The sequence below is a fragment of the Fusarium solani genome, assembly GCF_023522795.1.
Source record: "Fusarium solani strain SB1 chromosome Unknown bctg00000004, whole genome shotgun sequence".
Lineage (NCBI taxonomy): Eukaryota > Fungi > Ascomycota > Sordariomycetes > Hypocreales > Nectriaceae > Fusarium > Fusarium solani.
In genome coordinates, this window is record NW_027072152.1 from 1,757,904 (window position 1) to 1,784,720 (window position 26,817).

General features: G+C 54.5%; 9 protein-coding genes across 9 annotated transcripts; 5 read left to right on the plus strand and 4 right to left on the minus strand.

Moving 5' to 3' along the window:
* Window positions 1–2,622: 2,622 nt before the first annotated feature.
* On the plus strand, window positions 2,623–4,579 carry MRS44_007610 (uncharacterized protein; the record flags this gene model as incomplete). Its single annotated transcript, XM_065620592.1, has 3 exons — window positions 2,623–2,657; window positions 2,806–3,954; window positions 4,006–4,579. 3 exons carry the CDS (start codon window positions 2,623–2,625, stop codon window positions 4,577–4,579), a joined length of 1,758 nt encoding a protein of 585 aa, XP_065476664.1.
* Window positions 4,580–5,752: 1,173 nt separating this feature from the next.
* On the minus strand, window positions 5,753–6,611 carry MRS44_007611 (uncharacterized protein; the record flags this gene model as incomplete). The annotated part of the gene is made up of 4 exons (XM_065620593.1): window positions 5,753–5,817; window positions 5,873–6,133; window positions 6,184–6,313; window positions 6,414–6,611. The coding sequence occupies 4 exons, from the start codon at window positions 6,609–6,611 to the stop codon at window positions 5,753–5,755; spliced, it is 654 nt and encodes a 217-aa protein (XP_065476665.1).
* Window positions 6,612–7,244: 633 nt separating this feature from the next.
* MRS44_007612 (uncharacterized protein) lies at window positions 7,245–7,779 on the plus strand (the record flags this gene model as incomplete). Its single annotated transcript, XM_065620594.1, has 4 exons — window positions 7,245–7,260; window positions 7,312–7,374; window positions 7,428–7,568; window positions 7,625–7,779. The coding sequence occupies 4 exons, from the start codon at window positions 7,245–7,247 to the stop codon at window positions 7,777–7,779; spliced, it is 375 nt and encodes a 124-aa protein (XP_065476666.1).
* Window positions 7,780–8,373: 594 nt separating this feature from the next.
* MRS44_007613 (uncharacterized protein) lies at window positions 8,374–11,319 on the plus strand (the record flags this gene model as incomplete). Its single annotated transcript, XM_046270867.2, has 3 exons — window positions 8,374–8,572; window positions 8,647–10,405; window positions 10,452–11,319. The coding sequence occupies 3 exons, from the start codon at window positions 8,374–8,376 to the stop codon at window positions 11,317–11,319; spliced, it is 2,826 nt and encodes a 941-aa protein (XP_046134380.2).
* An 80-nt stretch (window positions 11,320–11,399) lies between these two features.
* Window positions 11,400–12,581, minus strand: MRS44_007614 (uncharacterized protein; the record flags this gene model as incomplete). The annotated part of the gene is made up of 1 exon (XM_046269317.2): window positions 11,400–12,581. The coding sequence occupies one exon, from the start codon at window positions 12,579–12,581 to the stop codon at window positions 11,400–11,402; it is 1,182 nt and encodes a 393-aa protein (XP_046134379.2).
* A 2,091-nt stretch (window positions 12,582–14,672) lies between these two features.
* On the plus strand, window positions 14,673–17,307 carry MRS44_007615 (uncharacterized protein; the record flags this gene model as incomplete). Its single annotated transcript, XM_065620595.1, has 6 exons — window positions 14,673–14,726; window positions 15,007–15,053; window positions 15,131–15,226; window positions 15,300–15,384; window positions 15,437–17,140; window positions 17,191–17,307. 6 exons carry the CDS (start codon window positions 14,673–14,675, stop codon window positions 17,305–17,307), a joined length of 2,103 nt encoding a protein of 700 aa, XP_065476667.1.
* A 656-nt stretch (window positions 17,308–17,963) lies between these two features.
* On the minus strand, window positions 17,964–18,509 carry MRS44_007616 (uncharacterized protein; the record flags this gene model as incomplete). The annotated part of the gene is made up of 1 exon (XM_046269315.2): window positions 17,964–18,509. One exon carries the CDS (start codon window positions 18,507–18,509, stop codon window positions 17,964–17,966), a length of 546 nt encoding a protein of 181 aa, XP_046134377.1.
* A 3,863-nt stretch (window positions 18,510–22,372) lies between these two features.
* On the minus strand, window positions 22,373–22,807 carry MRS44_007617 (uncharacterized protein; the record flags this gene model as incomplete). The annotated part of the gene is made up of 1 exon (XM_065620596.1): window positions 22,373–22,807. The coding sequence occupies one exon, from the start codon at window positions 22,805–22,807 to the stop codon at window positions 22,373–22,375; it is 435 nt and encodes a 144-aa protein (XP_065476668.1).
* Window positions 22,808–22,920: 113 nt separating this feature from the next.
* MRS44_007618 (uncharacterized protein) lies at window positions 22,921–25,177 on the plus strand (the record flags this gene model as incomplete). Its single annotated transcript, XM_046269313.2, has 2 exons — window positions 22,921–23,570; window positions 23,629–25,177. The coding sequence occupies 2 exons, from the start codon at window positions 22,921–22,923 to the stop codon at window positions 25,175–25,177; spliced, it is 2,199 nt and encodes a 732-aa protein (XP_046134375.1).
* Between the last annotated feature and the right edge of the window lie 1,640 nt (window positions 25,178–26,817).

A 26,817-nucleotide genomic window follows, 5' to 3' on the forward strand; every position in this document is an offset into this window, starting at 1 on the left:
CAGACAAGGGCTGACGTGTACCGACGTGAGGGCAACATAGACCAGTCCGGAAGAATATCTAGTCTGACTTAGAGATAGTGAAATACAGGTAGAACTGAGGATTTACTTGGATATTTAAGCGTAATGATCTCTGTAGACCGTCAGAGGTCAGCGTCGTGGAATTATTAGCAAGTTAACGCATGGCGGCCTCCAAGGGGGAGGAGCTGCGCTGGGATATACAGACACACAACACGGTCTCGAATGGCAGTATACAGTCAATTCCCGCAGTTCGGCCAGTTTCCGGGCTGAGAGAATGTCTCGTCCTTGAACGTGCTGTGTTTGTGAGCATGGTCGGGAAAGGGGGTCAACACTTGGAGCAGAGGCCAAAAGACCCTGCAGTGGCACAGCCAGATGGGAGTAAACCCACATTTCAGGGCATGAAGCTTCGCTTGGAGATACCCAATTGCTCATCAAGAAGCGTGATCCTTTTAGTAATGACTTACACTGCCTTTGGAGTCGGTTAGAACGGTTGCCCTCATCTTGGCACGAAGGATCTTTATCGCTCGAGAGTAACCCAGGCTGTGCCCGGCAAGGCATCAAGTATCTCCAAGGTCACTGGGATATCTTGTGGGTAGTACTGCCGGTTAGAAAGACCGTCGACAGCACATCACATCGTGGGCACCTTGGGTGGGAGGGGCCATGGACGGATGAAGCAGGAGGATGGAGTCGAAGAAGATGCCAGAATCAAGGAGTTCCGGTCCGCTGACCAAGAGGAGAAGTAACAGTACCTCTGGATAATGTCTTCGCCATCTCTCGCGCTTCATCTTGGGTCATGGACCGGCTGGCGGATGAGTTCCGGGGTGAAGGGGCGGGTGTAAGCAAGAAAGAATCAAACCAACACACCCCCATGGCGTCTAAAATCAGATCCTTTACAGTGCATTTGATACTCATCCCGCTATCCCACGCTTGATATGAAGGTATCGGACAGAGCAACCCGCGGGACCCGTGGAGGGGAGATGCGGGTTTCGTCTAGTCCAGATGGCAAGGATCAAGAACCATCCAAGTGATGCCCAGTCCCTCTCGAGGCTTAGATCTCAGCACGAATGGTCCGACTCGGCGTTGATCAAGCTTGGAAAACAAAGGGACCGCTCGATATATCCACCAAACTTTACCATGAGACAAGAAAAGTGTGGAGCTGAGGAGGCGCCGGGCATCAAAGCACCCTCCGGAACAAGGGTGATGGGACTGGGGCAGAAACAGTATCTTGCCACGCGAGACTCGTCACTGCGCCTACGAGAGGCAAAGAAGAAAACCCCTCAATGAAACGGCGCAAGAGTGTCCGCAAAACCGGGTGTTATCACGATGCCGAGGCCACAAAGGATGAGGCCTGGAGACGACGTTGACGTCGAGAGACGGGATCGGGGGCTAGCGTCATGCAAGTTTCGTATAGCACTACCCTGGTCTCTTTGGAGAATGATGATTGATCGAGAGTGACGGATGAAGTAGTGAGGCTCAAGGGTGAAGCCATCAACTCGCTTGGATCGTCTGGGGGTTGGATGGTTCATGGTGGAGATGGACCTTGTGGGGTGGTGTGGGGCTTGAAGACATAAATAAGAGGACACTTGATTGTGATGATAGTGCGCAAAGTGCTCTATCATTTTTGTCTATAGCTATACGAAAGGTGCATAACTAGCGCGTCCGGGCCCCGGGGTCCATCAGATTCTCGCAGACGCACAGGCATCGAAGCGAAAAAAGACCATCGATAACTTCAGCTGGTGTCTTGATGTTGAATTGATGGGTCTGCAACTGTTTGCTGGGTATTTACATAGGAAATGCATAACGTGGAGACTTGTGTATGTCAAGACTTAGACAAACATGACGCGCTTTTATATGTCTTGCAACAGACAACTGGGAAAGAGAGCTGTTGCTATTGTCAAGCAAGTGCCCAAGAGCTTCGCCTGCCCTGTCAGGCTGTCAGAGCTGTGCCGTGATAGGCTACGTCCCCTGGGAAATTGGCCCTTGTCACCCGGACCCCAGGAGAAAAACTTCCCGCGCCCGAGAAACTCCATCCAATGCAAATCAAAATCGAAGTTTGGTCTGGGGCGCCAATAGTACAACACGTTTTCTTATTCGGATTCCCCATCGTCACACGCCCCCCCCCCCTTGTCCAATGTTTTTTTTCTTCCCCCTTGATCTTGTTCTGGTTGTATCTTTCACTCTGTGAGGTGTTGTTTTGCGTTGCTGTTGTCCATCATCACCATCATCTGGACATTCTCTAGACGACAGGTCCTGACCTAATTCACGGCTCACCTCCATCGGGAGACGCCCATCACCGCTCGCTCTCTACCCTCCCCCCTGTTGAGAGAGGCGCATCCAGTCTGCATCCAGTGCCTCGTTGCGCTTCGCTGGCCCTTGTCCACTCTTTTTCTCCTCGCAGCACCAGCAGCACCAGCAGACGCGCACCCAGCGAGTCGCATTGTCTAGTTGCTGCTTGGCTTGACGAAGTGTCTCGCATCCCACGGCTCTGAGACGTCCACCACTGTCCTCGGCAGTTCCGTCTCTCTCAGACCGCCGTCCTTGTCAATCCCCTCTTCCTGACCTCGTGCGCGCATATAAAGGTTCTTTTGAGCCCCCTCGATCAAGATGTCTTCAAGATACTCTCTACGCCAAACCCCCAGGTTCGTACAAACCCCATTGACACTTCTATTATACTTTTATCGACCCAATTGGCCCTCCTGGACAAGTTGATATCCTCCTCGAGCCTTTGCCACTCCCCCACAGCATGTACCTCTCCATCATGCCACGCAATGACTGACCTGGCCTCAGGAAGAAAGAACTCTTCGAGGGCATGGTAGAGACCCCTTCTCGACGCCGCTCAACACGCCGACAGACTTCCCAGCCTCTTGAAACTTCAGACGCCGACAACGACTCCGGCTCAAACGCTGAAAACGCCCCCCGCGCTGCCCCCATTCGTCGACGTACCACCAAGTTTGTTGAGAACCTCGACGAGGACGACGTGCAAAAGCCGGACGACATGGGTGCCGTCAACCGCAACGGCCACGCCAATGGCAATGGCAAGGCCAACGGTATCGCTCCCTCCAATGGTGTTCCTGCCCCTGCCCCTATTACCAGCGTCCTTGACAAGACTGAGGGTGTTCCTCAGGATCCTCATGTCGTCGACGGCTGGAGGCCAGGTCAGGACCCCAAGGTCGACTACTCAGGCGAGTTCGAGTTTGGAGGTTCCTTCGGCACCCTCGCCATGATGATTTGCTTCCCTATCCTCATGTGGTACATGTGGATTGGCGCAACTTACTATAATGGCAAGTTCCCCTCTCGCGAGGCCGGTCAGTCCTGGGCCGACTTTGGTGCTCACCTTGTCAACCTCGTCTACACGGGTGCCTTTCCTCGCCTTCAGGTTTGGGCCTGGTACTGGTCCTACCTCTTCGTCGAGGGTGCTCTGTACTGCACCCTCCCTGGTGTTTGGGGCTACGGCAAGCCTCTCCCCCATGAGGGAGGCAAGCAACTGCGCTACTACTGCAATGCCTACTTCAGTCTCTACACGACCCTCGCCATCCTTGCCGTTCTGCACTTCTCGGGTGTCTGGCCTCTTTACACGGCCATTGACGAGTTCGGTCCTCTCCTGTCGGTCGCCATTCTGACCGGTTTCCTCGTCAGCTTTGTCGCCTACTTCTCCGCCCTCTGGCGCGGTAAGCACCACCGCATGACAGGTTACCCCATCTATGACTTCTTCATGGGCGCCGAGCTTAACCCCCGCATGTTTGGCATCCTCGACTTCAAGATGTTCTGTGAGGTCCGCATGCCCTGGTACTTCCTCCTCATCCTTAGTCTTGGTGCCGCCGCTCGCCAGCATGAGCAGTACGGCTACGTCTCTGGTGAGGTCTGGTTCCTGGTCATGGCTCACTTCCTCTATGCCAACGCCTGTGCCAAGGGAGAGGAGCTCATCATCACCACCTGGTAAGTACACTATGATCCTCCAGCCTTAGGACTCTCACTAACTCGACCCAGGGACATGTACTATGAGAAGTGGGGTTTCATGCTCATCTTCTGGAACCTTGCTGGTGTCCCTCTCTCTTACTGCCACTGCACCATCTACCTGGCCAACCACCACCCCGATGTCTACCGCTGGAACCGCGGCATCCTCGCCGCCATGTTCGTGGGCTACCTCTTCTGGTACTGGGTCTGGGACAGCTGCAACAGCCAGAAGAACCGCTTCCGCGCCATGGAGAAGGGCAAGGTTGTCTGGCGCAAGACCTTCCCCCAGGTCCCCTGGCAGACCGTCCACAACCCCAAGACGATCACCACCCCCCAGGGCACCATCCTCGTCGACGGCTGGTACGGACTTGCCCGCAAGATCCACTACACGGCCGACGTCTGGTTCGCCGTCTCTTGGGGTCTCATCACCGGCTTCGAGAGCCCCTTCCCCTGGTTCTACCCCGTCTTCTTCGTCTGCATGATTGCTCACCGCGCCGCGCGTGACATTCATCGCTGCCGTCGCAAGTATGGTGAGGCTTGGCTCGAGTATGAGCGACGCGTGCCCTACCTCTTCATTCCTGTGAGTTTTATCATACCCCCTTTGTAGCCATCACTAACAAAACTTCCAAGTACGTCATTTAAGTGAATCTCATGGGCAGAACGAGCATTTAGCTCAATTCTACCTTTTCATAGGGCCTTGTGCTCTATTTTATTTGGTACATTACGACCCGGGATGCTGAGTCGCCGGTGTTGGGTCGATTTGGATTGTGTGACGCGAAAAAGAAGGGGCATGATAGAACCGGGTGAGATCAAGACGTCAAGAATACAGGGACGTGCCATGACACAAAAAGCCATCCATCCGCGTTGACGTAAAGGAGGCGGGATGGACATGTTGAGGCTGCTTAGAAATATTGTAATGAAGAATACTTGCTTGTATTGTATACAGAGTTATGCCTACCTGCTTTTAAGCGGCAGTAGATTAATACGACGAAGAAATTAATTAACAGCTGTCTGCCTATGTAGTAACGGAGTGGGCATTTACCTTAACACGAGAGTTACCCACCGATAAGATCTATAGCATTCTCTGCTACAAGGATTAGGGTAATATAGTAAGAAGAGATTGGATAAGAATTCATCTTTGCCTTAGACCACATTTTCTTATTCTTAGATGACCGAGGAGTAAAATCGTCAAGACATGCTCAAAAGGGTCTGTTAAGTATAGTCAACCTCGGTGTCACTACGACTCTCCAGGGCTGAGACTCCTAAATAAGACACACGTATATGGCTCTGACAGCGAGAATTGGAGTCTTTGGTTTAGGTACGCAATAGGTCCGTCTCTATGCAGAGAGTAGCACCGTGAACGCCAATAGAAGACAGGACGTAACGTGGAACAAAACAATTAGCGGCAGCGTACATAGATACTTGAGTCCCTTCAGCGTCTATAATGAGAAGCCACCCAGAGAATAACACGCATGTTGACACTATTTTACAGAAACCCTCCGATTCATCGCGTCCCATTCATCCCCAACCAACAAAAATATATCAGTAGCTCGAGTTCAATTATCCGATTTACGCGCAAGGGGGGCGGAAATATCAATCACCATGCCCAAGCCTGCGCCCACGTCCCAAATCTCCCGTCGTGTTTCCTGTTAGAAGACCGACGGAGAAAACTGTAACGCCGTTTGTCTTGTATAGTCAAGACATGATAGAGAGAGCAGCTCGTGTGGTTCAGGAGTTGTCAAGCTGTCTTCCAAACACGTCGCGTCGCCGTGTGTCGAATTTAGCAGGTAGCCTCGGCGTTGGCCTTGGAGTTCATGAGCAGGGCGACAATCAGACCGTAAAGACCTAAGTGGATTGGTTAGTGGGTAATACGTAATTATGCAATGTTTCAGAAACATACCCAGGACTTCGGCGAAAATCAGAATCAGAATCATGCCGACGAACAGACGGGGTTGCTGAGCAGTGCCTCGGACACCGGCGTCACCAACAATACCAATAGCGAAACCAGCGGCAAGACCAGCAAGACCGACAGACAGACCAGCACCGAACTGGATGAAGCTAGTGTAAAGGGGCAGGTGCTGCTTCAGACCATCCGAGATAAGAACTGAGACGACGAGACCGTAGATACCGATGATACCAGCCATAATGACGGGGACAATGTCTGCAAAGGTCAGTACCGAGATGGCGATCGATGGTTTCGGGGTCGCGTACTCTTCACGATAAGATCGGGTCGGAGGACACCCATGGCAGCGATACCGACACCAGACTTGGCGGTACCGTAGGAGGCACCTAGGCAGGTGAAGACGATGGCGCAGGTGCAGCCCATAGCGCCGAAGAAGGGCTAGAGATGGTTAGCTATGTCGAGCTCGATGTCGGATCGATATCGTCGACGCCCTAGATGCCAGGCGAGGCATCACGGGTGACGTCGGAGGACGGATGACGTGGAGGACTAACCGAGTAAACGGGGCTGCGTGAACGCGCATGTTAGCTTCAATCATCAACAGGAAGAAGGTAGAGGGCCGTGTCAATGGAATTCGACCGTGCTGGCCGATGCCTGAAGCTCCGGGCGATGCCCAGGGAGCTCCTTTGATGACGGGGGCAAGGAGGCGCGCAAGCACGTACCAGTATTCGGAGACCATTTTGGCGGTTGTTTTGTGTTGTTGCGAACGAAGCAAACGTCTGTCGGCAGAATCGAACGAGAGGGAAGATGCGACTAGGTCAACGGGCTGATGACGGGAGCTGCTGGCAGTCGATGGATGACGAAGGTGCGAAGGTGTTGCTTGCTTGTTAAGGTCTCAACCAAGGAAGGCGCGGTAAGGTTTTGCTGTACACACTGCTGCTGAGGGAGAGAGCACGGGGGTGCCTTACATAAGCTGACACGGGGCGCCTCGTTTCGGATTAAAGATGGACCCGGAGGATAGAGCCACAGCGATCTCTGGTTGGTCGATCTCAAGAATATGGGTCCCGCGCAGGAACTGCAAGCCACACTCTGGCGCAAGGCTTCAAATTTTCTGGGGGCCTTGGCGCATTTTTGGTGGCTCTTTTTTTCTTTCCTCCGACTTTGTTCGACATCAACATTTCCGTCTCAATCTTCTAGCTATAGTCCTCAGGGCGAGCCAACGCAAGGAACCCTGATCTTTGATCCCATCTTGTTAGTTCATTCCTATCTATTCCTCTGTATCTCGCGACACCGCTTCGAGAGAAACCAGCTGCTGACCTGCGCTCCATCAGATACTCTTTCTCTCACGAAAACCTCGACCTACTCTTTCACCATGTCTGAGAGTGCTGGTATGGGCATTCTATCTACACGTCTATCTCTAGAGACTAACCTTTCACCAGCCTGGCCCCTGGCCGACCAGAAGCTCGAGCAGGAGCTCCTCGACCTCGTCCAGTCCTCCCAGCGTACGTTCCCTCGACACCGACGAAGCGAAAACCAGTACTGACATGTCGCGCAGATGCCCGTCAGCTCAAGAAGGGTGCCAACGAGGCCACCAAGACCCTGAACCGTGGTGTCTCTGAGATTGTCATCCTCGCTGCCGACACTCAGCCCCTCGCTATTCTCCTCCACCTCCCTCTCCTTTGCGAGGATAAGAACGGTGAGTGCAATTGGACAGATTGCGATCGAGATAGGTTACTAACGACGTCCTAACAGTCCCCTACGTCTACGTCAGCAGCAAGATGCACCTTGGCCGTGCCTGCGGTGTCAGCCGTGCCGTCATCGCCGCCAGCATCACCAGCAACGACGCGAGCGAGCTTGCTGGCCAGATCCGAGCCATGCGCGACAAGGTCGAGCGCCTCGCCATCTAAGATACCCACCGAACGAGGAAAGAAAAAGATGGAATACTTCGTCGATGAGGGCCCGGTCGGCTTGTTAGTTGGATGTGGTTAATGTTTGACAAGACGGGCCGTCGGGGTGGTTGAATTGGTGTTGGATGGACTACCGAGACTGCAGACAGTAATATCAGCAACTCTCATGACGAAGCCAACAAGTTCATGCAAAGACTTGACGATGGATGCCCACTCTTATGCACAGACAAAGACGTTCATGACAACTCGAGGTAAAGGTAAATACGAAAACGAGGCCAAGTGGATGTAGCTCCCGTTCTCCAATTGCCAAATGCGAATGCGACGTCGGAGTTTGGTGTGCGTGGGCCGCTTAGTGGACAGCGTTGGTCGAGCTTCTCCACTGATGCGGTCATTAGGCGCCGCAGTCGCTTGCTTTTTTATGAACTGGTGATCGATTGAGCTGCAGCTCAGCTCAGCTCAGCTTAGATGGTCCTGGTCCTGGTCCTTCTCCTATGCTCCTTCTATTGTGGCCGCTTTGAATTGAGACTCAACTTCTCTCCTTCTCATGCATATATTCAGCTGTTGACAGTGAACGACACGGGCTCCCCGCGCACAATGCCAGCCATCGCTCGCAAGATCCTCATCTGCGCAGCGATCGACGGGCTCATCATCCAGCCTCTCTCCTCCAAAGGCCAGCGACCCTTCCAGCCCGTCCGCATCAAGTATGGCGATGCCACCGTCTCGCACATCGCGCGCGAGCATGTCCCCGACGCTTCCAGGTCCGAGTCTTCTTTCGAGGCTTTTGGGGTCATTGGTATGCCATTGTGGCCCCGCGCGCTTACAGCCCTAGATGTATGACATGGCTGACGTCGACTGCCCCCATTCTAGGTCTCATCACTGTCTCCAAGTTGAGTTATCTCATCACAATTACCCGCCGTCAGCAGGTCGCCCAAATCTGCGGTCATCCAATCTACGTTGTGACCGAAGTAGCCGTCACACCATGCACCTCCAAGACGGGCGCCGACGAGTCCATTCGAAGGACGTCTAGTCACCTATCACGACAGGCTCGCGATTCTGGTGATGAGAGCGATAGCAGTGAGGAAGAAGTCGAGCTTCCCTCGCGCACATCAGACGAAGTCGAAGACGCTGTCATTGAGGATGAGGACGCCAGGCCAGACTCTGCCAGGAGCCGTGTCGCCGAGGACGTCATCCGCAGGAGGGGTAGTTACGGACGTTTCGCCCAGCGATGGTTCAGCCGTAGCGGTTGGACTATGGATCAGAAGAGGATTATGGGGTTGAGCAATTCAGCGAGCGTTCCGGAAATGGCCATCGTCGACACTTCACCGAGCAAGACGCCAGATGAAGAACCCACGAAGGGGCCCCTCAACGAGCCGGAGCTTCTCCCAAAGCTGCTGAGAACTGTTCAAGTCCTCTTTGGCTCATCACGGAGTTTCTACTTCTCGTACGACTTTGATCTCACGCGTTCACTCGCCAAGAGATCCGTGTCACCCAGCAATGGCACGCCCCTTCATGCCCAGGTGGACGACGTCTTCTTCTGGAACCGAAACCTCTTACAGCCCTTTATCTCTTCTGGGCACGATTCCTTGGCTCTGCCTCTGATGCAAGGCTTCGTTGGACAGAGGACCTTTGTCGTTGATAGTCAGCCTCCGCAAATGGACGACACGGGCAAGGACTCCGTCGAGCTGTCCAACCTCACGCCTTCAAAGTCCCAAACGGACACTCCTCCACTTGAGAGCTCCAGAGCCTCAATTGACCTCCGCTCGTCGGAAAGGAGATATCTCATCACCTTGATATCACGCAGGTCTACGAAGCGAGCAGGTCTGAGGTATCTCCGCCGGGGTATAGATCAAGATGGTTTCGTCGCAAACATGGTTGAGACAGAGCAGCTTCTATCATCGCCTGCATGGGACGCATCCTCAAAAGTCTACTCGTTCATGCAAATCAGGGGCAGCATTCCTCTCTTCTTCACTCAGTCCCCATACTCTTTCAAGCCAGTGCCCATTCAACAGCACTCCGAGGAGGCAAATCGTGCCGCCTGCCACAAGCACTTTGAGAGCCTCTCTAGAAACTATGGGCAGTTGCAAGTGGTCAATCTTGTAGAAAAGCACGGTGTTGAAGCATCAATTGGCTCGGCTTACCAGAAGAGTGTCGAAGAGCTCAACAAAGAAGCAGGCGAGGGCAAGACAATACCCTTTGAATGGTTCGATTTCCATGCCGCCTGTAGGGGCATGAAGTTTGAAAACGTGAGCATCTTGCTCCTTCAACTGAGGCAAAAGATCGAGAGCTTCGGAAGCACCGTCCAGAAGGAGGGCGAGCAGTTGATCCAGCAGAAGGGCGTCCTCCGAACCAACTGCATGGACTGCCTCGACCGGACCAACGTCTGTCAGAGCTCATTCGGGAAGCACATGCTCGAGGTCCAGCTCAAGGAGGAGGGCTTCGACATGAGCGCGCAGGTGGACCAGGAGACGGCCTGGTTCAACACCCTGTGGGCGGATAACGGCGATGCAGTGTCTAAGCAGTACGCGTCGACGGCGGCCATGAAGGGCGATTATACGAGAACACGAAAGAGGGATTATCGAGGTGCTTTGAATGACTTGGGTCTCTCTCTTGCTAGATTCTACAGCGGGTATGTTGATAATCCCTGACGGTCCATCATATTGCTAACCAAACAGAATGGTCAATGACTACTTTAGCCAGGCGGCAATAGATTTCCTCCTCGGCAACGTCACGGCCAAGATCTTTGAGGAGTTTGAGAGCGACATGATGACCAAGGATCCTGCCGTGTCGGTGGTCAGGATGAGACAACTGGCGGTTGAGCTGTGCCAGAAGAGGGTGATAGCAGACGAGAAGGAAGAGTTCCACGGGGGATGGGTACTCCTCAGCCCCAACACGCCTGATACCATCAAGGCTTTGCCATTGGAGGAAGTTGTCCTCTTGTTGACAGATGCCGCCCTCTACCTTTGCCGCTTCGACTGGAAGTCAGACAAGGTATCCTCGTTTGAGCGTGTCGAGCTCGGCAACATCACGGGCATCAAGTACGGCACGTACATCACCTCGACCATCTCTCTTTCTCACATCGACGAGACCAAGAACGCCGGCTTTGTGGTGTCTTATAACCCAGGCAAGAGTGATTTTCGACGCACTAACACCCGAACCTTTTCGAGCCGTGGCGACATGGCCGGCAAGGAGAACCCCTCTGCGCAGAAGGATGCCAGTATCCCGGCCAGCTTGGCCAACCTGCTCTCTAGCAAGTCGTCGTCGAAATCTAGCCTGCGCCAGCTTGTTTTCAAGGCAACATATGTAGACTCTTCCGTGGCCGTCCTCGGGGACGATGGCCCACGACAGACAGAAACACAGCAGGTTTCCACTATCTGCGAAGAGATTGAGCGATTGGCGCTGGAACGACAACTAGAGCGCCCAGGAGAAGAGCGCAAGAGCCTGGTCGAGTCCGGGGACATTATCTCTTTGGAGGAGGCGAAAAAGAACACCGGGTTGCTAGAGCAGCTGGGGCACTCGCTCAAGAAGATGGTATGGGCATGAAAAAGATTCCCATCTAGAAACGACATAGACGACAGACCTTAGATACCATGAGTATTTTGCAGTATAATAATAGGATTGTTTCAAGACGACTTTTCCAGACGGTACAGGTGTATCTGGTACCGCATATTCTCGAGGGGGATTGGATATGACAAGCCTTCTGGGAGTCGAAACCAGATGGAATCGTCAGACTGCAGCTTTTCCCAAGAGTAACCCGGCGTCTCGGTCTCGAGGAGAGTGTGGTCGAGCAGCCATTGCATAGGATACCGCTTCTTCTCTTTGCCCAGGGCAGCTTCTGAGTAGCTTCCAGGACTGTCCACCACGAGAACCAAGCTCCCGGGCGCGAGGGCTTGTCCAAGGTTCTTGAGGAACTTGGTCGTCTTCCCGATGCCTCCGCTGGTGTACAGCTCGTTGAGGGTAAACAGCAGCGTCACCACGATGGGTACCTTGCCACCAGCGCACCGAGCCGTCAGCGAGTCGACATCGAGAGCCAAGACATCCTGCTGTACCACCTCGACAGAAAGCTGACCTGGCTCCAGAAGCGCGCGGTTCGCTGCGCGCGCGGTGGCCGACGCATACTTTGAGATGGGGGGCGGGGAGTTGGTGCTCGACTCGAGAGAAGAGATGACGCTGGCCCAGGGAGCCGAGTCAAGGAGCGTCAGATGACCGTTGCTCGAGGTGGATTGGAGGTAGGATGCAAAGGCGAGGTGCTCAGCTGCACATCCTCCAATTGAGAGCATTCGCAGAGTGCTTCGTGTTTGAGACCTTTCGGGTTTGGGAGCATCTGGTCCTGTTTCAGCGGATGCCTCACCAGGTTTTGTATCTTGTTCCAGAGCACCAGAATCTTTTGCCAAACCCGCTTGGGTACTTGATTCCAGATTCTTTCCACCGGAACTCCCCTCTTCAGAAGCTAGAATCCCATCCAGATGTTCGTTGATGCCGAGGAAAACAGTGTTATAGCATAGTGTCCGTGTAGGACTCCATCTCGCCGCATACGCCTCGAGATAGTCCTCCCTCCCAAAAGCAGTAGCAAAGTCGCGATTGAACAGAGCCTGCTTCACCTCCTGCAGCAGACCTGCAAAGTCATCTGACGTGAGGGTCGATTTGAAGGCATTGGAGAAGACGTCGAGCAGGCGCTGCTGCTCGTCTTGGCTCTGCAATGGTGGTGGTGAAGAAGCTTCCTGATTTTGCGCCGGGGCGGCCGACTTCTTGTTGCTCTGCTTTGAAGGGGCAGCCTTTCTGGAGGGGCCCGTCTTCTTGACCATTTCTTTATCTGGAAATGGCACACTCTAGTCTGGCTTGGTCAGCCAAGACGTGTGTCGGCGGGCTCGGAGATCCAAAAAGAGTTGATTGTCGTCGTCGTCTGGTGGTGGTTTGTAAATTCCATTGGAAAAGAGAGTGGGGTACAATCGGTGAAACCCCCACTCCGGCCGAAGCTTCCTACCCGGCCAATCTCTCGGTGAAGACCTCGGACGTGTCGTGACTGTCGCCATATAAGTCAGCAGCTCGCAGGCAGATAACCAAGATTCGTCTCCTGAGTGTGGCATCAGGCCTAGGTTGGTGTTATTCACCGACAGGCGGCCGCCGCAGGTTTGCTAAGGTTTTGGGGCAGACGGGCGGATACATATCATATCATTCATCAGCCGTTACCACATTCTTGATAACCGCTTACACAGTCCATCCTTTACCGTCTTTGGCTGGGCATTGCATTTCCGCCGACATGCCGAGTGCAACCACACTGGTTGGACGTCTTCCTTGTCGAGCTCGTCAAGGTGCTGGGCACTGCTGGCTCGCACACCTTGACACGCGCAGCCACATCTCCGTCTGCTCCATCGCACTCGGCCCTCCTCTCCGACTATCGCTCTTTCGACCTGCTCCTCCCTATGTGTACTTCTGCGTTCTGTCACCGAGACAGGCCAATTACTTATGTGGATTGGTGCGGATGGATCGTGAGGTTGTCCAGCAGCCGGTCCAACCAGGGACTCTGGTCGTTTTTATCCAGCGGGCCTCGTCTGTTTGTGAGAGGTCCGCATCGCGCAACTGAAGCCACAGCATCGCAACGGAGTGGTGTCCGACTCGGCCACGGGAGACGGAGTTGCCCCTCTTGAAGCCCCCGCGGGGGCCCGCCAGCCAGTTCCAACCTCCGGGCAATTCTATCCTTTTCTGCCTGTTCACCCTCCCTCCGGTTAAATTTGGTGAGAAAGGCTCTGCAGTCTCACAACCTATGAGCGAAATATGTACTCGCTCCTCAGCCCGGCGTGGAGATTTTTTCATGTTAGTGCGGTTATTGACCAGGAAGGATATGGCGTGAAAAAGCCGCAAAAGGAGTTTTTAAAAAGACTCTTCACGCGGCAAGATCATCAGCATCTGAAGGCTCACTCGAGTAATGACGGAGTGGCCAACCGACGTCATAGAGGTGAGGGTTCCTCACAGCCAAGTGCCGCTGTTGCCCTCTGCCTCCATCAAGACTCCACAGGGGCCAGCGAACGGATCAACGAGGTGCTGGGAATTGGGAGGGATTGCGTCAAGAGGCAGGCACCTGCAGGTTAATCTCGAGCACGCAGCAGCTCGGTCGCCCGTGAATGGGCTCTGCGGGATCTCGACTGGAACATCGAGAGCATCTCGAGGGGCGCCAGGTCGCAGGAGGAGGGGCTCCCAGCGTCACTGGTGTCAAGGACGGCCCCCACCGGGACCCCACTCGGCGTCTCGCCGGCCATTGACCTTGTCCCCCCGCGGAGAGGGCGGCGAGAGCGGCGAGCTCTGTGCTGTTTTTGCTGAGCTCGAATCTGAGTTGTGAGTGGGCAAGGTGAAGTGGTGAGCCAGTTGGAAGCTGGGTGGCCTGCCCTTTTTGGCGTGGCCGCCACCTTGACCGGACGGGACGGACTTGTACCTGCTGGCTGGGGAGGATGCCCTGAAGACGCAGGCTGCATGGCGCCGAGGGGCCCTGGAGCTGCCCCCTGGCAACCCGAGAACCACCCAAGCTCCGGGCCCGCCACAGTTGAGATGCCTCGACAGCTACCATCTGGATGATGAGCAATCTTGTTGTTCCCCCAACGTCAATGTACCCCGATTCAGACTGTACCTGCTCGGGCATGTACCTCGTCTCAGCCAATGTCCGCTCATTCTCGAGGCGATGATGGTCTTGGGCTGCGGGATACCGCCCGGCCGACCATTTTTTTCGAGACTGGGAAAACTGGAGACCGCTAAATACATGACACGACCCCTCCAGCAAACGTCAGACCTGTTCCGTTCATCTCCCCGTCATTCGACCTTTTTTCTTCCCTCGTTCCTCCTCCTCCTTCTCTTCCTCTTCCTTTTCCTCCTTCATAGAACCAGTCTCTCAAACATTCGGCAAAATGGGTTACGGCGAGATCGATCAAAAGGCCATCAACACCATCCGCACCCTTGCGGTAAGCTTTTCCCTCTTCCCCTCCAGCTCTTGTGCATTGGATTTTACCCCGCCACGCCTGCCCCGCCATTCATTCACCTTGGGTTTGGGGGGGACGCGCAGAGAAATGTGGTGAGAGAGACAGTGTCACAACCATCGCAAGAGGGCGTCACCGCCTCATCGGTTTTTGTTGTTTCGCTGGCTCTCGTATCGTCATCGTGTTCGGCCTGTGCCCGGCAGTTCCGTAGCTCTCATAACGAGCAGAAAACAAAGGACAATGTCAACTGACGAGCTCTCAACAGGTTGATGCGACCTTCCACAGCAACTCGGGACACCCTGGTGCTCCCATGTGAGTTTTCCCACCCTCCGCTCCGTCGCCGATGAGCTCCTGCAGCAAAATACATGAATACTGACTCTCTTATCAAGGGGCATGGCCCCTGTTGCCCACGTCCTGTTCAACAAGTTCATGACCTTCAACCCCAAGAACCCTGACTGGTTGAACCGTGACCGCTTCGTCCTCTCGTAAGTCTTTGACCCGGCGGCCGACGCCACAAGCTCATTCAAAGAAAAAAAATTTGACAATTTTCGTCCCCAGCAACGGCCACGGCTGCATGCTTCAGTATGCCCTCCTCCACCTCTTTGGCTATGACCTCACCATCGATGACCTCAAGGCCTTCCGAGTACGTGATTCTGACGTCTTTTCTCGCCATTGCTTGCTTACCGTTGCTGTAGTCGGTCGACAGCCGGACTCCCGGTCACCCCGAGGCCCATGACACCCCCGGTGTTGAGGTCACCACTGGTCCTCTTGGCCAGGGTATCTCCAATGCCGTTGGTCTGGCCATTGCCCAGGCTCACACCGCGGCTATCTTCAACAAGCCCGGTTTCGACCTCGTCAACAACCACACCTACGCCTTCCTCGGCGATGGCTGCCTCATGGAGGGTGTCTCGAGCGAGGCCTCCTCTCTCGCCGGTCACCTCCAGCTCGGCAACCTGATTGCCATCTGGGACGACAACAAGATCACCATTGACGGTGACACTGCCGTCGCCTTCACTGAGGATGTCCCCAAGCGATACGAGGCCTACGGCTGGCAGGTCCTCACCGTCGAGGACGGTGACCACGACCTCGAGGGCATTGAGGCTGCCATCAAGGAGGCCAAGGCCAACACTGAGAAGCCCACCCTTATCCAGCTCAAGACCACCATTGGTTTCGGCTCCCTGAAGCAGGGCACCCACGGTGTCCACGGCTCTCCCCTCAAGGCTGACGACATCAAGCAGCTCAAGGAGAAGTTCGGCTTCAACCCCGAGGAGAGCTTCGTCGTCCCCCAGGAGGTCTACGACCTCTACGGTAAGCACTCTTCCGAGGGTGCCGCCGCTGAGCAGGAGTGGAACCAGCTCTTTGCCAAGTACAAGGAGCAGTTCCCCACCGAGGCCGCTGATCTCGTCCGACGACAGACTGGCGACCTCCCCGAGGGCTGGGAGAAGAACCTCCCCGTCTACAGCCCCGCCGACCCCGCCATCGCCTCGCGAAAGCTGTCCGAGACTGTTCTCCAGAAGGTCCACGAGGCCATCCCCGAGCTCTTTGGTGGTTCCGCCGATCTGACTGGCTCCAACCTGACCCGATGGAAGGATGCCGTCGACTTCCAGCCCAAGTCGACCGGTCTCGGCGACTACAGCGGCCGATACGTCCGATATGGTGTCCGTGAGCACGCCATGGGTGCCATCCTCAACGGTCTCGCTGCCTACGGCACCATTCTGCCTTACGCCGGTACCTTCCTGAACTTCGTCTCGTACGCTGCTGGTGCCGTCCGTCTGTCGGCCCTGTCCCGTGTCCGCACCATCTGGGTCGCCACCCACGACTCCATCGGTCTCGGTGAGGATGGTCCTACCCACCAGCCTATTGAGACTCTTGCCCACTTCCGTGCTCTCCCCAACACTCTCGTCTGGCGACCTGCCGACGGTAACGAGACCAGCGGTGCTTACTACGTCGCTCTGACCTCCAAGGAGACTCCCAGCATCATTGCTCTGACCCGCCAGAACCTTCCCCAGCTCGAGGGCTCGACCATCGAGAAGGCTGCCAAGGGTGGTTACGTCCTGCGCGAGGTCGAGGGCGCCGACATCACCCTCGTCGCCACTGGTTCCGAGGTTGCCATTGCCCTCGATGCCGTCAAGGTCCTCGAGGAGAACCACAACCTCAAGGCCCGTGTCGTCTCTCTGCCCTGCTTCGAGGCCTTTGACCTCCAGGACCAGGAGTACCGCCTGTCTGTCCTCCCCGACGGCATCCCCTCGCTGTCCATTGAGGTCATGAGCACCATGGGCTGGGAGCGCTACACCCACGAGCAGTTCGGCATCAACCGCTTCGGTGCCTCTGGTGCCTACAAGGATGTTTACAAGGCAAGTTATCCCTTACCCCTGGTCAGCTTAAGCTTGGGCCAGGCGGTTCCCCGGATCTCTATCCCCACAGAATCCTTTGCTAACGCCGACTATAGAAGTTCGAGTTCACCCCCGAGGGTATCGCTAAGCGTGCCGTTGCCACCGTCGACTTCTGGAAGGATGTCCCCAACGTCCGCTCCCCCCTCAACCGCGCGTTCAAGCAGATCATCTAGAATCAAGACGAGCAAATCAAAGAGGAAAACAAGAATAAGAACAAAAACAAGAAATAAGAGTGATGAGTTAGCAAGAGGCTCGGGACGGGCCGACCCCGGGCAGAATGATTATGCAAGTGATGACGACGGGCTTTGGAGCAAGGTTTTATGGGCTACGTATGGTAAATTAGACGTCTCGCGAGATGAATTCAAATCTTTTTAGAACAAGTAACTGTGCTGTATCTGCTGCGTCTGTTGTTGTAACTGGTATATATGTCTGCCATGTGATTCTGTGATTTCCATGATTCCACGACATGGCAAAAAACAGAGTTTGATGGATGTGGTCTGGTCTGTCTCAGCCCAAACACCATACCGATCGATCTATGTGCGACCTCTGAGGTATCTCGCTCAGTAGCATGCTCCATAGATAAACCCAAACACTCGTGGCTCGCCTCGCCTTGTAAGGATGACGGCTCGAGTTGGATGGCAAGCGTTCATGTCACCAAGATTTTTCATACACCTTCTTTCTCGCTCGCCTGCCTTGTTTTCTTCATGTTCGTTCCTCCGTGGTATTATCCCATTTGTATTGCATCGCTTCGTAATCGTGGTCTTGGTCGTGGCGCATGTCTCTGCAGACGATGTGTGTCCCTTACATGGCTGGCTGCAGGGGAGTCGCGTCATTCGGGTCCATCCTCGTGTGCGCGGTCTTGACTCTCGGCCACCCACTCCTTCTGGAACTCTCTGCCCACGCGTTCCAGCCTCGCAGAAGCACGGCGGGCTTCTCTGGCCTCCTCGGCGGATCCGGCGACCACGACACCGACGAGCAGCGGTGCCGCGTCCTCTGAGCGCGGGTCGTCCTTTGCGGGTGGAGGTTCGGACCGCGAGTCGGGGCCGTGACTAGAGCCAGGCGCTGAACCGGGACGGCTCGACGTTGCTGCTGCTGCAGCGTTGTTGTTCCCGGCGGCGCTGGCTTCGGCGGTATCGCGGGGGTCGAGATAAGAGTGTAGGACGACGGGCCCGCGCTCCGGGTACTCGACCATGAGGCGCTGAGGACGGCCGAGACCAAGGCGCTGGGCGGCGGTCTGGGAGGAGAGGGCGCTCGAGGTGAGGGCGGTAAGAGACTCGAGGTGGGATTGCGACGAGGCCGAGGTGATGAGCGGGGTGAGGGTGACGTCGGAGAGGTGGAGGGAGAGGGTGGGGTGCTGCGAGGGGAGGCTGGCCATGATGGCGGGTTGAGCGGACAAGCTTGAAGCTGTCTCGAGGGTCGTATGAGGAAGGTTGATTCAGGGGCGGAAGGGTCGAGCAGCAGGAGGAGAGGCTTGTGAGAGGGAATTGGCGCAGAGGGAGAGGGGTATATGGTGTTGTAGCAGTAGAGATTGCGGCGGCGCTGGTGGTGGTGGTGGCAGTTGTGGAGGGGGATGGACGTGACGATCTGGTGTTGGGACGGGAGCCATGGATCCATCACCGTAGCAGAGCAGCTGCACCAGTGACAAGCCCTGGAGCTCCCCCCTCCTCGCTTGGCTAGGCTGGACCCCGCTGGGAGCCGTGCCCTGTCAGTTGCGTAAGGTGTGCTAACCTCCGCTATCTCTAGCCTCTTGATACCATGGACAACCCCACCATGAACGGGCTTGAAAGGAGGGGAAGCTCTTCTGCATCAGGCTCGATATGGCCTTGTGATCAAGGCGGACAAGTCAACGACTCTCTGGGGTATACTCACAATTGCACCTGTTTTAGGCCTGTCACGCAGTTTTACGATACGATTGTGAGCTGGCACCACGACGACATCAGCAGCTTTTGACAATCAAACATAACCCCGCCTTTCCCATTGATTCAGGGAGTCCTTGTCTCCACTGAAGCAACCGACGAAGCTCAGCGGCTATGCCGCCGTTTTCCACAGACTGGGTTTAGGTGCCCATTAGCTGGCTGCATTGGCTGGGTAGAGCTACGTCACAGTGGGGAGGGCACAAAGGGCTTGTGATAATATCACGGCGCTTCACTCGCAATCCACGAGAATGCCAACCAGGGATCGAAGCTAATGGGGAGACGGACTGCTAAGAAACCAACAAGTACTCGCCATTGGCTCGGCAAGCATTTGCCAACCGTGGGGTAAAGATGCCCTGCTGCGGAGGAATGTCTTGCTTCTTGGCCCTTTTTTTTGTCCCTTCAGGTTAATTTCTATTACCCCATGTCTCCTTTTTTAACTCGTCCGGACAACGTCCGCTGGCGAGAGCCAAGGATGGGATCTAACTCTGGGGGATAATGAGATCCTGCGAGGGTTTTGCTTTTGGATCTGACAAGGCTGATTTCGCTGCATGTGTGCAGGAGAAGCCCCAACCTCTTGGTGTTGATGAGATGAAAGGCAAATACGTAGTCAAGCAAAGAGACAAATACTCGAATATTACTATTCTCATCATTAGCTTCACTTAGTCTTGTTCGCGATGTGCTTGTAGAGACAAACTTGCTTCATGGTCAATGGCATCATCGTTGAACTCGCAACGCCTTTACTGCCAACGCATCGAAACAACGAGTCAGTTCAAATCGACTTATCACAACCAAGCGTGCTTTTCCCGGACAACCTTGGGATAGAAGTCTCAAAAAGCTGACCAGTCAACAGATTCCTCAAGATGTCTCAGAACCTCTCCCATGCTGTTATGGGACTCAGTGTTGACAAGTAATATCGCAGTCCACAAAAGCAACGCCCTCAGCAATCAAATTCCAGGAATTATGCATCAACCGATACCCGGTGCAGATGTTTCAAGTGGGAGGGGCTGTCTTAGTATTCGGCCCTCGGTTCAAGTATTGCAACTCCCTTTCAGCAAGATTCTTGAGGCCTGAATATAGCCAGTGTCCTGAATTACGCATCATTGACCATTTGTTAGTAAGTCTTCATGTGAAATATGTCAGTCACCCAAGAGCGATTGTTATCACTATTGAGAGATAAACTGTTGTCCATACGCTATGACTGTAGTTGAATATCTCCCGCGTCCACGGCCGAGATCAAGCATCTATCGAAGTCGCTGTGGTTTCAAGTCGTAAAATCGGTCTGAAATTATGAACATACACAGAGATCAATGTAAATCAGGATCGAAGAAGGGTTCAATGAGCAAAAATCTTGTACATTCATGCTACTTCCAGCTTCGAGTGCAGCCTCTGTTGGCATCCTTCATTCTTGGTGGCCGTCCTCAGCAGCCAAAAAGCAGCCGTATTCCACGTCTGGAACCAATTGCTAGGTGAATTGAGCTGGACTGTCTCATTTAAATTTTCTACATGTATTTTGCTTTATCTAAAGACATACGGTTCCGATACTTTGCTTGTCATTGATGTCGCACCCAACACACAAGCCAGCTCACCATCAATGCCTATCATTGTCTCGTTTCCACCAAACCATAGCAATCACAGAATACTCTTCCCTAGGGCAGTACAAGTTAATTCGCGTTAAATACTCCTGGTTCATCCTTATCAACGCACTCTACTACTGAGAAAAATCAAGGTACATTCCGAGTCCCACGTTCACAATAGCTCGCCTGATTCACCTTTGCCGCATCAAGTACAGCATTTTATAGTAAACCAGAGAGAAAAAATCGACAGGTAACTCACTGTTTCTGCTTCACATAATCTCTAGATCCTCAAATCCAGTTGGCAGATTCAAACGGAGCCAAACTTGCGTCGTACCACCCACAACTGGTGATCTAGCCTTGGGCTTCTTTTCATCCACCCAAGACCGGCATTGCCATTAGTGTTGAATATGGTTTTCGAAGTGACGGGTGACTACCTAGGCAGCGAGAATGACTCTTGTGTGTTACGTGACTTACGTCTCCTCGCGTTGTTGTAAAGGGAAGGCGAACTGGGCCGCCAGAAGTGACAGGTGACCGAGACAACCATAGATAATCAAGGTTACAACAGAGTACAAGGCCATCACAGGAGATAAGAAAGTGGAGGAGGTTGAATGTTCAAAATAAATAATTAAAGAATACCTACCTATTCTGGAAGTTCCAGAGGTAGATGCGAGTTATTAATAGCATCCTAAGGATCAGCTATAGCTTCATAACCCCGGCAATCATCATCATAAATTTAGGTTGTTAAAAACGACCTCAAACTTGTCCAGCCTACCTATTTGGGTAATTCGGGTCAATTGCCGTGGCCAGTTGAAAAACATGGCTTCTCCAATCAAGACAGGTACACGGGGTGTATTCTCGTGTTCGCTGCTGCGTATACAAAAACATAGCTACTTTTAGATATCCAGTTTTCTCTATTTTTGGGGATTGATAACTGTTAAATGCAAACCAGTCAATCTGGGTGGCATGGTCAACAACAATCTGGCGTGATCTGACGTCGAATGCAGGATGCCCAGGCAGACGGTAGGCAACGCGGGGCAACAAGGGAAAAAAAAAACATGGTGACAAATGGGGGTTGAAAATGACTTCCATGGACAAGTACCCGCAATCATCAAGACGAGAGGTGACCATCTGGCATCATGTGTTTGATGCAGTGTGGTGCAGCAGGGTCGTCTGGCAAGATGGCTCACAGCCTGCACAGGGCCTGAGGGGGGAGAGGTCGTCCGTCACGGAGGATACAGGTCGCTGCTGATTGCGCCTCAAGTCGCATAAAGCGGGACGAGGCGAATGTGATTTGCCCTTTGACGTGTTGCGCTGCGCAACAGAGCGACGGGAGGAATGAGCAAGTCCGCAATCGGGACTGTCTCTGGTGGCATTCTGACCCGGAAGCAAAAGAGAGTGCTTCTCTCACTGTCTGGGCGCGGCGGATGCTGTGGTGATTCTAATGATGATGAATCAAGAGCCCGCCCATGGATGCTCCGGACAGCAGCGTTGGATGGGCGATGGGGCTAACGTGCAATGAAGTAAGCCTCCTCAGCAACTCTCTTGCTAGCCGGTGGTGGGGGAACTAGTCTGACATGTCACGGCGCACCGCAGGTTTGCGCGGGCGGTACTTGTTTGCTTGGGTGGGTGGACAGGCTCAGTAACATGGATGGGGCTGGCTGGCTGGCAGTCAGTGGTAGTAGAGGTGCTGGCGGCGGACCACCACCTCATCGGCCGGGGGCCCAGCAGTTTTTGGCGATCCATCCGATTTACCTTGCCAAATCTTCTCTTGGAACCACCATCACCACATATCTTTGCTGCTCTCGTGTCTCTTCCTCCTCCTCCACTCGCCGCCTCTTCCTCCCCCCTTCTCTCTCTCGCGACTGTCGCTCTCCACCATCGCCCTCCAGCTGCAGCCTCGAGTTCTGCATCACGGCGTGAGAGCTTCCATCGAGCCTCCTCCCTTCCCCTTTCCCCTCTCTCTTCTTTTTCTTGGTTCCTCTCTGCGTTGTCTCTCGGGTTCCTCGTCTAGCGGCTGGTCGGTTGCTCTTGCGTCTGGGTCTATTTCCATCAGCATCGGGTGTATTTTTGGGGTTAATTCGATTCTTGATCTCGTGCTCTTCGCCGCCGGCCGGTTTTTGGTTGTCCTCGGCCTCAAACTCGACGTCTTCTCGCTCGCTCGCTTCGCTGTTGTTCTCTCGCATTCCCCCCGGCCGCCGCCGCCGCCGCATGACAACCACGTCTCGTCGCATCCCATCCCTCGAGTCCACAAAGCCCCCTCGGTCGCCTCCTTCATCTCCCTCATCGCTGCGCAACCATGGCTGCGGCTCCTCGTCGTAGAAAGCTCATCGGTCAACGCCGCCGCGTCGAGGACGAGGGCGACGACGAGGGTGGCCCGGACGCTCTCGACCTCGATGACGATAGCATCACCGACGGCTCCCTGACCGACGACAATGATCCGGCCGATGACAGCGATACTAGTAACATCGACGAGGCCTCCCCGACGGCTCCAAATGCGAGGAAGAAGGCCAATGGCGCTCCTGCTGCTCCAAGACACGCCGGACATGCCTCCAAGTTGGGCACCGACTCTGGCCATGACAGCAAGCCTGTGACGGATACCGACATGATGCTTCACGGTCTTTCCATCACGGATCAGTCTCCGCCTGACCAGGTGATGCATTTCGACGAGGTGACGGCCCCGTCGCCCCCCAGATCGCCTGCGGCTCCCATCGTCGTGAGCTCGGCGTCTGCTAGGCCACAGGCAGCCACTGCGAATCGACGTCGTCAGGAGCACGAAGACTACAAGCGCAGGAGAGACGAGGATCCTGCCTTTGTGCCCAACCGCGGCGCCTTTTTCATGCACGACCACAGACATGCCGGGCCTGCGGCGAATGGCTTCCGCCCTTTCGGACGAGGTCGAGGTAGGGGCGGACGTGGTGGTATCGGGGGTCCGTATGCACCCATCAAGTATGTCATCACCCGTCACTCCCCCTCTTCGGTACCGTAGGTATACTGACCGATACAGTCAATTGCACCACCCGGGAGACCCAACGACCAACTCTCCGTGGACCCATGATATGCACGAGACTGTTGTAGAGCCGCCGCCTCCAGCACGGCCTCGACATATGATTGATGATGAGGGTCCAGCCAACGGGAATGGTTTCATTCCCACCTGTGAACCCAACCCGACTCCCATCAACCGGACCCTCTCCACCGAGAAGCACATTGGCAACACGCAGGTCCGGGTCTTCCTTCCGTCCATGAAGGCCCCAGCCGTCATCCCACGTCTTGCCGTCAAGCAGTACACCAAGCTACCCGATCACCGACCTCCTCTGCGTCGGGACAAGCCCGTCCGCATCTCGCTCCCCGAAAACCCTCCTCGATATATTTATCCCGCCGCTGACAGATCCTTCATCTTTATTCCGCGGGCAATGAGGCCGAACCAGCAACGTATGCGAGGAAAGCCCCGTTCTGGCTTCGGTTCCATGGGTGGATTCTCGAGACGGACCAGCATGTTTGGTGGTAGCTACTACGGCGGCAGTGTGTACACGCCCAGCGTGGCCCTCAGCAGGCGATCGTCCATCGTTGATCGAGACTACATGTTCTCTCCTACCGGCTCCGTCATCTCTCGGCCGCCGATCCCTGTTGAGAACACTCGGCCAGTTGTTCGACTTCCTCCTGCCCCTCGTCCAGACATGCCCCCCATGAACACGATGGCTCCTCCTCCAATGGCAGCTCCTATGCCTGTGTCCATCCCTGGACCGGCCGATCCAGCTTTTGCCGTTGAGCGACCTATCATGTCTGAGACATCGATTAATGATCTGCCCCCGCCGCAGACATACCCGCTTCCCCAGAAGCCTGCCTTCCAGGAGAACCGGCCAACATCAGCGCTGCCTATGCATCAGCCTCGTCCGCAGAAGAGCATTTCAGTTGCCGATATTGAATCGCCTACGTTAACGCAGGGTCCTCAGGCCTACCAGCAGGCCTTCCATCAGCAGGTGCCGATCCAGATGGCTAACGGCCTCTCTCAAGAATCCCACAACCGTCAGCCTTCGTACCCGTCTCAGCTTTCAACTGGCACCCCCCTATCCCAGATTCCTGAGAGGGCTATCCATGCTGCACCATTCCAGCCCAACACGTACGGCCAGCAACCGTACTACAACCAGCAGCCTTACCAGGCGCAGCCGCCTCAACCCCAGCCTCAGCCCCAGCAAGGCTATTACTACCCGCCCAACTACAACAATCCTAACATGGCGCCTTCAGGTGGTCCACCTCCGTTTGTCCCTGGTCAGCCAGGTCCTCCTGGCAGCTACACACCTCAGAACCAACCTGAGCAACTCGCTATGCCCGGCAGCGGCCAACCCCCTCCAGCGAATCTTGTGGCGCAGGAGGTCAACGGCATGGTCTATTATTATGACGCCTCTCAGCTCCCGCCAGTCAACAACTATCCTACCTACTCGGCCCCTCAGGGATACCAACCTAGTGTGATAGGCATGAACGGCATGGTGACGCCCAGCCCAGACGCGTTCTACTATCCCCAGCAGGCTCCCGGCATGGTCTACTACCCACAGTAGAACTGTGACATGTCTGGTTACCCTTTCTTCACTTATCCCAATGCTTTCTACGCGTACTCGATTTAATAGCTACAACTACGACCTTATACCTAAAAAACACAAAAGCACTTGCGACATTTATTCCCAAAAAAGCCCCGCGGGGCAGCAGGAGGAGGCAGTGGAGATGATGGGCGTCTGTGATACACCTCGGGGGATTGAGGTTTCATTCCGAGACGGTTGGAGATCCCCTGATGATTCGTATTGCGATCACAGGTCTCGTGGACGACTTATTCTTATTTTGCGCCTGAAAGGCTCCCAGCCAAAGAGAAGATGGCTGCGTGATGACTACCATAACTCTACGGACTCGGCATCATTACCTGGAATGGATTGACGGATGGGAGTTGATCGAGTAGGGGTATCATGACTGGTATTCTTATCATTGACAGGAGATGGAGTTTTTTCATGGCCGGTGAAGTCGGGATGGATAGGAAGAAGTTTGGAGGTTGGAGGGAGAGGTGGTTTGCTAGGGATTTCTGCTCCTTGCCTTAGCAATCCATCTATTCTTCCCCCTATTATGTGTGTTTTGGTGTAAATTCATGCGTGGCGCTGTGCTTTGAAGGCAACGGCGTTTGGGTGTCTGTCTGTCTGGAGCACTATATACCTGAATTCACGTTCTGTGGTTGATGTTGGTGAATCAAGTCTTTAGGCACAGCAGGATGCCTACGGTCTCTCTCGTGTGAGTCACAGTTCAATTGATGATGGTCCGAGGAGCTCATCATGGCCCGAGGCAGTGAGTAAAACTCTGAACAAAGAGTACAGAAGAAGCCGAGCTTGATCATGACGCCTTTCTTGGCCCTTCGGTCCGGTCGTCCATCTGAGCTGTTCACACGTCATAGCAGCGGAGCTCTGACGGGCATGTGCAATTGAGGGGGAGCATTTGTTGATTCCCCGTCTCCACCTCGCTTAAAGACATCCATAGCTCCATGGGTAGCATGGCCATGCTTCCCGTTTCGAGAGACTCATGTGAGGACTGTCGAGTCAGGCATTGGCCAACCAGATGATGGCTCAGCCATGGTCATAAGTCAATCATGGGGAACATGGGTCCTTGGGGAAAGGTTAAACTCGGCAACGACAAGAGAAATTTCGTCTTATTTCGTTTCGTGTCTGACTTAAGTTGTTCGCGGGGAAACATCGAGCCCCTGGGATGACGAACAAGCATGGGGATTGGTTCCCTTGCTCCATCTGGAGATAGGAAACAGGGGATAATAAAAAAAGCAGAGCAGTCAGGCGACCCCAAGCGCCGGAGTGGCCATGTATGTACAAAGTTGAATGGCCCTTTTTCCGGGGTGACACGGACGGGTTTGCTGTTTGTTGGATTCCTTTGCACATACATACACGACTGACATGGGGTAAGAGACGCGAGTTGACGTTTCTGGAAACCAGGTGTACAAAGACCAGGGGGGAGGGGGAGGGCAATTAGAGGTTGGGGACGGGTACTTGGGTTTGGATGATGCGGTAATGAAGTCACGGACGATACTTTTGATACTGTACGGACATTTTGCTTCAAGTGACAGCACAAGTTTTTCAACGTCCATGTCTAGGGTAGGGATGCATGTACGGACATGGGGAGCTGAGGCTTGGCGGGGGGATACTTTACGTAC